Source organism: Sphaerodactylus townsendi, linkage group LG15 (assembly GCF_021028975.2).
Source record: "Sphaerodactylus townsendi isolate TG3544 linkage group LG15, MPM_Stown_v2.3, whole genome shotgun sequence".
Taxonomy (NCBI): domain Eukaryota; kingdom Metazoa; phylum Chordata; class Lepidosauria; order Squamata; family Sphaerodactylidae; genus Sphaerodactylus; species Sphaerodactylus townsendi.
Window position 1 is genome coordinate 34,957,470 of NC_059439.1, and position 10,834 is coordinate 34,968,303.

The following is a 10,834-nucleotide window of genomic DNA, read 5'->3' on the forward strand; positions in this document are numbered from 1 at the left end:
GTATCATGTTTAATGTTTATATTTTTATACTATTTATATTATTGCATTGTTTTTATATGTAAGCCACCTTGAGTCCCTCGGGAGATTGGCAGGGTAAAAATGCAATATATAGTATATAATTATGTGCATACACACATTTATAAAACTAATTTGGGTTGGGAAATATTTGGGGTGGGGGCAACCTGGGGAATGTGGGGTTTGGAGAGGGGTATAAAGCTTGAACTGCCTGCAGAAGCCAACATGGCTAAACTGAGGCTGTCGTACTTTGGTCACATTATGGAAAGGCAGGAGTCACTCACTGGAAAGGACAATAAAGCTAGGAAAAGTGGAAGGCGGCAGGAAGACCTAACCCGAGATGGATTGCTTCTATAAAGGATGCCACAGCCAGAAATGCATCTCACCATGATATGGCTCTGAAGATGCCAGCCTTAGTTGCAGGCGAGACGTTAGGAACACAAAGCACCAGACCGTGGTCAAAGAAAAGCCCAGAAAACCCACAACTGCCAGTTGATGCAGTTGACAAAACCACAGCTTTCAGTTCGCGAGACCTGAGCAGGGTTGTAAACAACAGGCTATTTGGGAGGACGGTGATTAATAGGGTTGCCATAAATTAGAACAGAAGCCACTTAACACAAACCCGTAATCCATAGATTCCACCTTCCATAGCAGTCACAGTTTCCAAGGAAAACAATTGCTGTCTACTTTCAAAGGAAGTCTTGTCAGTAAATCATGTCCAAAATTGCAAACATTACAAAAGTTCTGCGAGGCATCTGGGAAACAGACCCGAATAACGCAGATAAAAATCCTGTACAGCACAAAACATACACAATATAGTACCAAGTGTTACCTGCAGATCCTCTGCCTGCTGTGTAGTTGTTGAAGGCACAAAAGAAGGCAAGACGTAAATATTGGCATTCTTCCTAACAAATTCTTTGCTCCTGGTACATAAAACAGACCCCCCAACTGATGACTTCAAAAACCACAAGGATGTGGGTGAAAGAATGATGGGATTTGGCAAGTGCCGGTCACATAATCCAGTAATGAAGGAGTTAATTGTTGCATGCTAATTAGTTAGTGAGGTCAGAAGTTAGTGACCAGGTAATTGATACCTGTTGGTTGGGTGGGCTACATGCAGGTCTGCACGTAGGCTTTAGATATATGTTCTTTGTTGCACTCTGCACGTGGTCAGTTCAGTCTATCCATAGCTTAGTAGCCATGTAATAGTCTAAGCAGCAAGCTGGCTGTTGGTGCTAGCTAGTAAGAAATATGTTTATTGTTTTTCTTCCAAGTTTCCCTTCCCTGTAGTAAGTAAACTTTTATTTCAGTAAAGCAACTGGTCTCTGCCTCATTATTTCATTAACTCTGCTAATGAAGTATTTGTCCACAAGACAAAGAAAAATATATTTTTTTCATCTTGCAAAGGGCTAACCTTAAGTCAATGACATTGCAAAATAAATTAGGGGGAAACCTACGCATTATCCCAGCCCACCTAATCTCTGATGGACTGATTGAAAACAGGTGAGAACGGTTGGGGAGGAAGTCAGTGATTTATATATAAGTTTATCTTCCTCCGGAAGTGCAGTGCCGCTTATTTTTGTGAAAAGCAGAGCTTAAGAGTAATTGGTTTTCCAGGAAAAAAATTGCTGCTATGCATTCTCTCTGCTTTGCTGGGTAAGTTGGTTTCGCTCTGGTTAGCTAGGTATGCCTTTTTGTGACAGCGAAATGTGCGGTCTCCTCTTCTAAATCTGCGATGGCCTGGAGTTGTAGAAGTGAGCATTACTCATTGAGTCATTGAGAGCCATTGAGAGCCATGCTCCATGAGTTTGTGAGATATATAAATTTTTAAAAAAGCATACTGGAGAAGTTAAAAAGGATGTAGCTTGGAGCAGCAGTGGCATAGGAGGTTAAGAGCTCATGTATCTAATCTGGAGGAACTGGGTTTGATTCCCAGCTCTGCCGCCTGAGCTGTGGAGGCTTATCTGGAGAATTCAGATTAGCCTGTGCACTCCCACACACGTCAGCTGGGTGACCTTGGGCTAGTCACAGCTTCTCGGAGCTCTCTCAGCCCCACCTACCTCACAGGGTGTTTGTTGTGAGGGGGGAAGGGCAAGGAGATTGTAAGTCCCTTTTAGTCTCCTGCAGGAGAGAAAGGGGGGATATAAATCCAAACTCCTCCTCCTCCTCCTCTTCCTCCTCCTCCTCCTCCTCTTCTTCTTCTTCTTTCTTCTTTCTTCTTTCTTCTTTCTTCTTCTTCTTCTATGTAGTTGCATGAGCACTCACCCCCAAGTCCCAATTTATCTGTCTGTTGTTAGTGTTGGCAAGTCTGGATTGAGAAATTCCTAGAGCTTTTGCAGGTGGAATTTGGGGAGGTGTGTTACCAGCCTCAGGTAGGTTCCTGGAGTTTCCGAGTCATTTCAATCGATTTCCACATTACTGAAAGAATTTCCCTTGGTGGAAACGGTAACTCTGGGAGGGTGCGCTGTATGCCTGTCGTATCTTCTCGGCGCTCTCTCTCCCCTTCGCAAATCTCCAGGAATTTTTCAAACCAGATTTGATCATCCTGCCATATTGTCCAGTTCTCCAAAGCAGCTATTATTTCCCGGGGGACTGATTTTAATAATCTGTTGGTGGCAATTCTGTCAGCTCTGCAGATGATCTCCAGATCAGTTCCCGGGGAAAAAATGGTTGGTTTGGAATGGGAATTGTGTTATTAAACCCTGCTGATGTCCTTGCCCTTTTCAAATCCCCCCCTTCCAGGTTCCACCCACAATAGCTCCATGCATTTCCCAACCCAGAGAGAGCAGGCAGCCTCAGGTCATGAGTTAAATGTCCTGCGTAAGCTGAGTGTGGCACGTTCCAGAGTTGAAGGCCTTTTGTGCCTGCAATCTTGCTAACCTCTGAGCTCTCCTGGCATTGCAGCCGGTTTCAAGATCTCAGAGATCCATTCCCCTAAGGGGTGCTATCTCGGTAGTGTGGAGTCCACGTCATTGCATTCCTGCAGAGCACCTTCCCTGGGCACTGTTCCCCAAACCTCCAAGAATTTCCCAAGCTTGAAGGGGCCACCTTAAATAAGTCCCTGAGTTAGTTTAGCTTCCCTGGTACATTGTTGGTTTCCCCTCTCTCTGGGGACTGCATGCTCCTATTTTGGGGGCATCCGATTATTAGAGGATATCACGCAGGGTCCTAAGTCATCAACTTGGCAAGGAGGTTTTGTAGGACAGGGCTGTTCCCCCTGTCCTCTGCTGCCAGACATGTGTTGAATAAGAACAGAACTCGGTTAACATTGCTGGCTTGGGTTTCCTCTGCAGCCTAGCCCTGTTGTGTGGGCTCCTCTCCCAGGAAGTGACATCAGTACCGTTCCCTGCAGGTGAGCGCTGGACTTTTCCTATGGGTGTAATTGACAAGGAGGAAGGAAATAAGACAAGTTCTCGTTTTGCCTCATACCCTGTTTCCCCGAATATAAGACATCCCCTGAAAATAAGACGTAGTAGAGGTTTTGCTGAAGTGCAAAATATAAGGCATCCCCGAAAGTAAGACGTGGCAAAGTTTTTGTTTGGAAGCATGCCCGACGAACAGAACACAGAAAAATAAGACATCCCCTGAAAATAAGACATAGCGAATCTTTGGGAGCAAAAATTAATATAAGACACTGTCTTATTTTCCGGGAAACACGGTAGTGCTACGAGCTTTTGCCAAGCTTTGCCTTTGGATTCCTGTTTAAACCTCCCAAATTAATTGGGGGGGGGGGAGGCAGGGAGGAAGAGATCTAACTTGCATAGAATATGAACCAACATCTCCTTCATGGGATGTCTTTCTTCAAAAGGGGTTGCACGAACTGAATGTCGAGGTCGCTACTTTTGGATATGGATGGATAAAGCCGCCCTGGGCCAGAACCTGTGGCGTTATGGGGTGTTCAGTAAGTATTTTTGGTAGCTTTTCAGTCTTCTTTCTCATCCCAGACTGAGGTGGGATCCAGCAGGTTCTCACAGATTCCCGAGAGTAGGTTACTAATTATTTGTGTGTGCCGAGAGGGGGTTACTAACTGGTGATTTTGCCACGTGATTTTTGCCTTAGTTACGCCCCTCCTCTCAGCAGTAGCGTGCAGAACTTGAAGCAGTCTAGCAGGAGGTGCGTGGCAGCGTGTGTGGCAGCCTGCGCCTGCGTGCATTTGTTTCCCGCCCAAGGACCGACGCAGCGGCTGCGTCCTTGCCACAGCCCCGCCCAGGAATGCCCCGCCCCCGGAATGCCCCGGCCAGCCCCATTGGCGCTACGCCACAGTTTGAATCCCACCACCATGGGAACCTGTTACTAAAATTTTTGGATCCCACCACTGATTCCAGACACATAGAAGCTGGCTGGAATTTTTCAGTTGGCCACAAGAGGCAGAGGAGAAGCACTCAAAGCATGCTTTAAAAAAAAAATCCAGGAAAAAAAGTCCCTGTAATTATCTGGGGGTGATTGTTCTGCTGGTTTTTAAAGGGGAAATGATGCTCACATGGAACACCATTGCTGACAAAAGGCAAGAGGAATTCAAGAGCCCATGCAATGTAGAGTGTCGAGAGTTGGGTTAGGATGTAGGACCCTGGGTTCGAATCCTGACTTTGCCGTAAAACTCAGAAGTCAGCCACTCACTCTCAACCTACCTCTCAGAGTTGTTGTGTGGAAAAGTGAACTGAGTAAGGTACCCTTTGCTCCTGGGAGCAGTTGTGGTGTTGCTGTTCACTGACAGAAACAGTTGTTGGGCATACACACACACACACACACACACACAGAGGTGGGATCCAGCAGGTTCTCACAGGTTCCCGAGAGTAGGTTACTAATTATTTGTGTGTGCCGAGAGGGGGTTACTAATTGGGGATTTTGCCACGTGGTTTTTGCCTTAGTTACGCCCCTCCTCTCAGCAGTAGCGCGCAGAACTTGAAGCAGTCTAGCAGGAGGTGCACCGGCATGCATGGCAGCCTGCGCCTGCGTGCATTCGTTTGCCGCCCAAGGACTGGCGCAGCGGCTGCATCCTTACCACAGCCCCGCCCAGGAATGCCCCGCCCCCGGAATGCCCGGCCACGCCCCTGTTTTGCCCCGCCCAGCCCCATTGGTGCTACGCCACAGTTTGAATCCCCCCTCCATGGGAACCTGTTACTAAAATTTTTGGATTACACCACTGTATATATATTAGCAGAGTAGAAGAGACAGATTCTCAGTTGCTTTTTAATATATGAGTATACTAACTATAAGGGAGGGTTACATGGAGATAAAATAAGAAATCCTTTCTTTCCTGTGACATCTACATTTCTGTACGTTTGGTTACATCTTGATACCTATCTGCTGTCTCGTGGTGGTGGTGGTGTGCTGGTGTGCTCAAGCAAAGAACTTTACAACTTCAGATGTAGGTGCTCCCTAACATGTAAGCAGTGGCTATCTCACTGGCCAATAGCTAATCAATAGATCAGGTCATAAACAGTGACTTCAGAAAACTTGTTTACATATAAACAGTAAGGCCTTTTATAACTGAGTTGTGACAGGCACTTGCAAAATCCCAACCATAGTACGGTGCCAACCACTAGGCTGCACAAGGCTAGAGTGCTCGCTGTTGATCTTTGCTTTTCGTTTTTCTTTATTCTCCAGACAATCTTGGCCAATACATCCCTGTGACTGAGCAGGTTGCTTCTCAGTGTGGTTTCACCAGCACCACAGACCTTTACGGCAACCCAGAGATCAGAGTGTCTTTCCTGGCATGCTCTGTCCAAAATTTGGTAAGCCTTTGTGCCTTGGCGATACTACAGAGTACTTGGTTTACTAGGGTATTCGAATTTACAAAGCCAAACTGCTTTGTTGAGGCTTTGGCCCCTTCCGCACATGCAAAATAATGCGTTTTCGAACCACTTTCACAACTGTTTGCAAGTGGATGTTGCTATTCCGCACAGCTTCAAAGAGCACTGAAAGCAGTTTGAAAGTGCATTATTCTGCATGTGCGGAATGAGCCTTTGAATCGGCAATGATTAAGCACCATCAAGTTACCAACAATACCAGAAGAGTATTCACCCCCGTTAGATGTTCAGCTGTCCTGAGGTTAAATTTAAGAAAATCCCTTAATCCAAGAGGTTATGGACGCCACTCATATCTCTATTTTACTGAGATTGATTGTATAATTCTTGGAATTAAATTTTTAGTTTTTTATCGCTGCTTTTAAATGTTTAACTATTTTATATTGTTACCCCTACATGCTGTACACCGCCCAGAGCCCTTCAGGAATGGGGCGGTATAAAAGCCTAATAAAATGGATGGATGGATGGATGGATGGATGGATGGATGGATGGATGGATGGATGGATGGATGGATGGATGGATGGATGGATGGATGGATGGATGGATGGATGGATGGATGTGGATGGATGGATGGATGGATGGATGGATGGATGGATGGATGGATGGATGGATGGATGGATGGATGGATGGATGGATGGATGGATGGATGGATGGATGGATGGATGGATGGATGGATGGATAGATAGATAGATAGATAGATAGATAATGCCCGTTAAGTGCAGTAGAATCAACTGAATATTTGTTCTTGAGATGTCCTTATCACAAGGAGACTCGATCAGAAAGTATTAACCTTCGTCAAACTGATAAAATCAAATTGGGTGACTTTTGTTTAATCAGATAAGAATCATCAGAGATCACGCCAAGCTGCCAGATTTTGCGCCTCGATTTGTAGGATCTGAGAAGTGTATTTTGCAGCAAAATATATGACCCAAAACAAGAAGTCTGTGGGGTTATCCTTGCATTTTAATAAATGTTCCACTAGAGAAGCACCAACTCTTGCCTTTAAAGGTCTAGTTTTCTGCAGAGATCAAGGGCTGCTAGCCGGGTTTTCTCTGCAATAGTCCTGACACCCCCATTCCTAAAGTTCCATTCGATGTCGCCTGCTAAAATTAAAAGAAATCTAACATATTGGTGTGAGGTTTTCTGAGGAGAAAGGCAGAATATAAAAGAACTAAATGAGCTTGCAGAATGAAGGGAACACTGAATATTCTTTTGCTCCAGTTCGACCAGGAGTTCAGCCTGCATCTGCAGGTGGAAGTAACCAATCCGGCGAACCTGACTGCTGCTTACGACGTGTCCATGAATTGCCCTCTTGGAGTCCCGTGGAGCCCCCGGGAAATTGTCTGTGAAGAAAACTACATGGAGGTGCATTGGCAATTGCAGTAAATGGATCTGCCCCTGTACATACTTGGGTTAAATAGATGGCTTGTGATGGCCTTCGTCCTGGGAAAATGGTGACGCTTTGTCAGTAAATATTGGAAAGATGCTCTGTTAAGGAGGGAGGACAGAATGTGGCCATGTGGAATAGCTTATGGGATTGGGCCACTTTCCAAGTGTTTGTGGGAGTATTCCATCCCATTCCTTAACCTGTAGCAGGCAATCTCTGTGGGTCACGTTTCAGGACTGTCAATTGGTGCCGTGGATTCAGCCATCAGTAAAACCATCCGGTTTCTATACTCTGTTCCCCATAAAGATGTTAGTAGACTGTATATTCCTTTACCACAGATAAGGCATGCTGGACCTTCTTTGATGTAGAGTGTTCCACCTGGGTCCTAGTGTCCATTGTGGGGAGGGGAGGGGGAGGAGGAGGAGAAGAAGAAGAAGAGTTTGGATTTATATCCCCCCTTTCTCTCCTGTAGGAGACTCAAAGGGGCTGACAATCTCCTTGCCTTTCCCCCCTCATAACAAACACCCTGTGAGGTAGGTGGGGCCGAGAGAGCTCCGAGAAGCTGTGACTAGCCCAGGGGTAGGGAACCTGCGGCTCTCCAGATGTTCAGGAACTACAATTCCCATCAGCCCCTACCAGCATGGCCAATTGGTTCCCTACCAATTGGCCAATTGGTTCCCTACCCCTGGACTAGCCCAAGGTCACCCAGCTGGCATGTGTGGGAGTGCACAGGCTAATCTGAATTCCCCAGATAAGCCTCCACAGCTCAGGCGGCAGAGCCGGGAATCAAACCCGGTTCCTCCAGATTAGATACACGAGCTCTTAACTTCCTACGCCACTGCTGCTCCTAGGAATGGAAGGAGTTTATTGTAAGCCACTTTGAGACTCCTTATAGGGGAGAATGGCAGGGTATAAATCCAAATTCTTCTTCTTCTTTATCTGTAACTTAAAAACCTCTGACTGCTAATAGCATCATCTGGGTTATGCAAGATTACTTGTGAGGAGCAGTAGTGATCTTGTGGCAAACCTTGCTTCTGGCTTCCTGGTCACCCTATTCTGAAAAACCACTTGGTTAAACATGTTAGCTGACGTGGAGTTGGAAACTTGCCGAATTGGCTGACCTGCGGTTTCTGTTTCAGGTGTCCGTCCGGCGTGCCGTCCCGGGAATAGCAAATGAGGCCCTGAATGAGGACTGGATTGCCGTGTGGCCTGTGGTAAGGAACTAAGTGGGAAGGAGAGGACTAGTGGCTGTTTTACTCTCACAACAACCTTGTGAGGTCGACAAGGTTGAGAATATGTGACTGGCCCAGATCATCTGGTCAGCTTCTATGGTGGTGGGTGGATTTGATCTGGGGACTCCCTGATCCTTATCCTGAGACTCTGACCACTACCCCACGCTGTTCTTTTTGCAGGCCCAGGGGGCTATGAACCAAGTGTGGCAAGTGGTCTTCCACTTCCAGAATGGCTCCCTGCAGAACATGATGGCCACTCAGGCCCATGCTTTGGGCTATGGGGTCAACACCACAGCAACCCGTGTCCTCTTCCGCACACCCTACAGCACGCAGCAGACGGAAATCACCAAGGTAAGCAGCGGGCAGTGCCGATGGCATAGAACTGGTGACTGGGGGATCATGGCTTGGTGGTTGGTGCAGAGAGGAAAATGGCATCTAGAACAAGAAAGGAAATCCAAAGATTCCCCCGAGGGAAGGATATACTTTGCACCAGATCAGGTAATGCCAACAAGGTGTCCCGGTTGCCGTGTTGTGGCTGTTGTGGAACCTGCTCAGTGTTTGTAGAAAGGGGGAGGTGCTAGATGGCGCCGTTGCCCAGGAAGGCTTCTGATTGGCTGAGCCGATCTTTTTACAAAGTTGCCTTGGGCACAACTGGAACCATAGTGCAAGGATCTTCACTGAGTGTGTAACCTCTATCTGTGGGTTCTGTGGGGCAGAACTTGGAATGAGTTTGCAACAACAAATTTTAAATAACAAAATGGTTTACTTTCTTAACATATAACTTATAACATCAACATTTAACATCACACTTCAAGGTCCTGTTCAGGTTGCATTTTCAAGTCCTTATATTTACAGTCTACTGATACTGCCAAGTCCAATTCTTCTTTGCAAGTGGGTTGGCTCCTGAAGACTCCAAGGGCTTGATGAACAGGATTCAACGTGATGAAGGTTTCCAGGAGAACTCTCACCCATGACAAACATAAAAAAACCCTGAAACAATAAACTCCAACATTTACAACATAGCAAAAATAAACTATCACCTTCCCAGTAGTTCCCAACAATATTGCAGTTACCTTAACAAGGTGTTAAGGGCTTATAGAAATCAAGGTCCGAGTCTGGTAGCCTTGTCTCCTCCAAACTACATGAGCTCTGCAGCCTCTTGCTGCTTTGAGACTCCACCCCTTTTCTGGGTCAACCCATTCTGAGCATGGGGGTTACAAGTGCCTGAAGTCAGCTGTGTGTACAAGCCACACAATGTCTTAAAACAATATTTAAAATGCATTCTTTGAAATAGAGCTTCTGCCCAGTGGTGGGCAAAAAAACTGGTTCAACACCCCACCACCTACTTAATTGCTGCACTTTTTGTGGGGGTGGAGGGGGGCAGCGGGGCCTTGCCGCCACTTCTCTGAAATCCCCCCTCGCTCCCCCTCCCCGGGAGAGGGAAGGACAGGGCTTTTAGCGCCTCAGAGCAGCCGGCCGGTTTTAGCAACCGGTTCGCCTGAACCGGTGCGAACTGGTCGAATCCCACCACCGCTTCTGCCTGAAGTGCTGAAAAATCACTAATAAAGTTATGCGTAACCAGTGGTGGGATCCAAAAATTTTAGTAACAGGTTCCCATGGTGGTGGGATTCAAACTGGCATAGCGCCAATGGGGCTGGATGGGGCACGATGGGGGCGTGGCCAGGCATTCCGGGGGCAGGGCATTCCTGAGCGGGGCTGTGGCAATGATGCAGCCGCTGCGCCGGTCCTTGGGCGGGAAACAAATGCACACGGGCGCAGGCTGCCATGCACGCCGGTGCACCTCCTGCTAGACTGCTTCAAGTTCTGCGCACTACTGCTGAGAGGAGGGGCGTAACTAAGGCAAAAATCACGTGGCAAAATCACCCATTAGTCACCCCCTCTCGGCACACACAAATAATTAGTAACCTACTCTCGGGAACCTGCGAGAACCTGCTGGATCCCACCTCTGTGCGTAACCCTGACATTCTGTTTGGCTGCACCCCCTACAACAGCCATTTTGCAATTGGCTCCGCCTCTTGTGTCAGCCATTTTGTGATTGTGCCACCACCCTGTGTCAGAATGCCAAAGGTGCCTGCAGGTTCAAATAGGTTGGAGACTTGTGCTAGACGATGCCAAACACATTATCTGGAACAGTCCCAGCTTTCCTAGAGGGATCAGGAGATGTATGGAGTGGAGTCTTCATGGGTTTTGCGTAGCTTTGATGCAAGGAGGACTAGTTGATTCCTTGATGCTATATTTTGCTGCACGGAGGAGCTCGGGGTTAACGTTCTTGATGGTACTCCTGACCTTGGATGGTTCAAGTCTGAGGATGGGAGCTAACTTTGCTTCCTCCCAAGGTGCAAGGCCTGGAAATGGAGGTTGCCCGAGCGACT

At 47.1% G+C, this 10,834-nt stretch overlaps 1 protein-coding gene across 1 annotated transcript in view; it reads left to right on the forward strand.

Moving 5' to 3' along the window:
• Positions 1–3,867: 3,867 nt before the first annotated feature.
• Positions 3,868–10,834, forward strand: part of LOC125444397 — a 15,394-nt gene continuing 8,427 nt past the window's right edge. Inside the window, exons 1-6 of the mRNA XM_048516807.1 lie at positions 3,868–3,916; positions 5,623–5,750; positions 7,044–7,187; positions 8,349–8,423; positions 8,622–8,799; positions 10,806–10,834. The exon at positions 10,806–10,834 is cut by the window's right edge and continues 61 nt beyond it. Of these exons, the coding sequence (XP_048372764.1) occupies positions 3,868–3,916; positions 5,623–5,750; positions 7,044–7,187; positions 8,349–8,423; positions 8,622–8,799; positions 10,806–10,834 (603 nt within the window). The remainder of the gene's footprint in view (positions 3,917–5,622; positions 5,751–7,043; positions 7,188–8,348; positions 8,424–8,621; positions 8,800–10,805) is intronic.